Here is a 3,266-nt window from a genome sequence, read left to right on the forward strand (position 1 = left end):
AGACTCTCAACCACTGCGCCACCAGGGAAGCCCCCTTTTTCTTTTTTTTAACTGGAGTACCGTTGACTTCCAATGTTGTGTTAGTTTCAGGTGTACAGCAAAGTGATTCAGTTATACACACACATATCTTTTTCTTTCCAGATTCTTTTCCCTTATAGGTTATTATAAAATATTGAGTATAGTTCCCTAAAGTGGCTTTTCAATCAGGATTATTAGCAAGTATCCCCTAAATGATGTGAAGGTATTATTCGTTATAAATGTGGGAAGGAAGTGCAAATGGGAAGAGATATTGAATCTTTTCCTAATTTTTTCTTTTCTTTTTTTGCATATGTACCAACCTACCATCCCTAGGATCAAACTTATAGAACAGCTCAGGAACCAGGGGACTCTCACAGTGGGAGCCTGGGCAGATGGGCAGGTGCTTGTCAAGAACAAGCAAATATTTACACCTCTAATGGCTGGTGGTGTGTATAAGACATACTGTGACTTGTTTTCTAGATACCATCAACACACTCTATAAAAAGACAAGAAGACATGAGAATCTATAGGAAGGCTGATTTTTACTTACCCTCAAATAGAAAGACAAGTACATTTTGTATCCAAAGCTCCGACGTGGGGCAAGGGATAGGGTGGGGGTCATGCCACTTTGCTCTTCCTCATTTGTACAAAAACTTCACCTCTACACTCATGACAGAGAGAAAACAGGAGTTCCCTGGTGGCCTAGTGGTTAGGATTCCGGGCTTTCACTGCCACAACCCAGGTTCAATCCCTGGTCGGGGAACTAAGATCCTACAAGCCACGTGGTATGGCCAAACTAAACAAAAAGAAACAAACAAAAACCACCAGAAAATCTTTTTGAAGCCAGTTGGAGCCTGAGATGTCTTGTCATTGTCTGAAGATTCTTCAATCACTACATGTGCCTCTCTATCCAGAAAGCTAGAGAGGCACCATTTGTCCCCATTGGAATGGCAGGTTTTTGCAGCAATCGTTGCATATGGATTATATAGATTGAAGAGCAGGGGAAATACTAAAATGTCTGTTTATTTGATCCACATGCGCGTGGCAGCCCAAGGCTTTGTTATGGGAGCAATGACTCTTGGTGTGGGCTATTCCACGTACCGAGAATTCTGGGCAAAACCTAAACCTTGGAACAGGAGATGCTGTCTTGGTCTTGTTGGCGGTGCTTGCTTTAGTTAGACATCTCATATTGAGATTGTATGTTTATGTTGAAAATAAACTGGGTCAGACAATAACATGGTAATTTGAACACTGGCGTCCTTTCTTGCAGGTTTGGTTTGCCTGGTGACCAAGCTACCGTGACTAGTTCACTAGCTAGGTCATTCAGGGGTGTCAAATTAGCACAGAAGAAACATGTCACTTTTAAATGCACTTGGTAGTGGTACAACGTCCACCTTATTTTTTTTTTTAAGATTTATTTATCATTAATTTATTTTATTTATTTTTGACTGTGTCAGGTCTTAGTTGCGGCATGGGGGATCTTCGTTGTGACGCGCGGGCTTCTCTCTAGTTGTGGCGCGTGGGTTTTCTCTTCTCTAGTTGTGGAGTGCGGGTTTTCTCTTCGCTAGTTGTGGCGCACAGTCTCCAGGGTGCGTGGGCTCTGTAGTTTGTGGCACGCAGGCTTAGTTGCCCCGCGGCATGTGGGATCTTAGTTCCCCGACCAGGGATCGAACCCGCGGTCCCCTGCATTGTCAGGCGGATTCTTTACCACTGGACCACCAGGGAAGCCCCCAATGTCCACCTTCTTAAACTCTTCTGATGAAATTAGTTCTAAAGAGGACAACACGCCAATCAATCCTGAAATGCTCCCAGTTAGTTGCTGCAGAATATCATATGCCTTTGGTGTACTGTAGGACTCTGATTTACCCCAGTTAATTTAACTCTGACTGCCTTGTGGACTGAGTACTGTTTTGAGGGCTGGTTGGCTTTTGAGGAACGCTTTCAGGAACAGAATACAACATTATAAACCTCCTGGCAATTATATGTATGTTTTTAAACCAAACCTAAAAAGCTGATAACAGAGCTGCTTAGAAGTAGTATTTATTTCAGAATCATAGTTGTAAATATGAAAATAACTTAAGGGACTTCCCTGGTGGTGCAGTGGTTAAGAATCTACCTGCCAATGCAGGGGACATGGGTTCGATCCCCGATCTGGGAAGATCCCACATGCCGCAGAGCAACTAAGCCCGCGCACCTAGAGTCCGTGCTCCACAACAAAGAGAAGCTACCACAATGAGAAGCCCGCGCACAGCAACGAAGAGTAGCCCCTGCTCGCCGCAACTAGAGAAAAACCACACGCAGCAATGAAGACCCAACGCAGCCATAAAGAAATTAATTAATTTAAACAAAAGAAAATAATTGTAGATCCCCGTTTAGCACTTTTGTAATTGCAGAGCTATATTTTGCTGCTGTTATATTAGAATATTTTTTTTATTAGAGTAAAATTGCCAAACACATGGCTGAAATAATCACTTGGATTAAAATCTGATGCAGGGCCTCCCATCTTTCCAAACCGAACTCAAATGTCTTAATAAGTCATATTGATCCACTCTACCTTTGATCCATCTCCTTTTGAATTTCTTTATTTAATTCATCGACTTTCTGTTGTAGCTTTTTCCTTCTCTGTTCAGGTGGGAGGTTGCTGAAATCTTCTGGAGTCGCACCCTGCAGATGCAAAAAGAAATAGAAACCTCACGGCACTCCTTGACAAAAAGACACGGAGGGAAGCCTGCGGGAAAGAGTCCCCAGACAACAGGGCAATGCAGACGTCTGCATGTGTTTTCATGAACTAAATTAAGCTCTTTCCCACGACACCCAGCTGAGATGCAAAAATCAGCGCATGCAAACTGCAAAAGGCCCGCAAACCGTTTTCATGCCGGCCCAGACACCTCTGACAAGGCAGGGAGCACCGAGACAGGAAGATATACTTTTGACTCCAGAGAGGATCAATGAAAAACAAATTTGGAGACGATTCTGCACTTTGGTGTCAGTGTCGGTGGCAACACTGAAGCTTTAGGTTTGTTTCTTCACATAAAACAGTGATAAGTGCCCCCGCCAACTGTTTCATTTCGATGGCACTGCTTCCCCCCACCCCACCCAGTCTGAGTATTCCTTCCCGTCTCTTCACACGGGCTGAGGCCGAAAGTTTCCATCCCCGTGAAGTGACAGATGGGACGTCTAGTTCCTCAGAGAATGTGGGTAAAAGGGACATTAAAAAAAAAAATCCCCCCCCCCCCCCCTCCCCCCCT

General features: G+C 44.0%; 1 protein-coding gene across 4 annotated transcripts in view; it reads right to left on the bottom strand.

The window, feature by feature from the left end:
• FNBP1 (formin binding protein 1) overlaps positions 1-3,266 on the bottom strand; it is a 135,203-nt gene that overhangs the window by 16,645 nt on the left and 115,292 nt on the right. For all 4 annotated transcript variants that reach the window (XM_024762486.1, XM_024762484.1, XM_024762487.1 and 1 more), the window contains one exon: positions 2,573-2,682. In XM_024762486.1, coding sequence (XP_024618254.1) covers positions 2,573-2,682 — 110 coding nt within the window. The remainder of the gene's footprint in view (positions 1-2,572; positions 2,683-3,266) is intronic.

The sequence above is a fragment of the Neophocaena asiaeorientalis genome, unplaced genomic scaffold, assembly GCF_003031525.2.
Source record: "Neophocaena asiaeorientalis asiaeorientalis breed wild unplaced genomic scaffold, Neophocaena_asiaeorientalis_V1.1 scaffold78, whole genome shotgun sequence".
Lineage (NCBI taxonomy): Eukaryota > Metazoa > Chordata > Mammalia > Artiodactyla > Phocoenidae > Neophocaena > Neophocaena asiaeorientalis.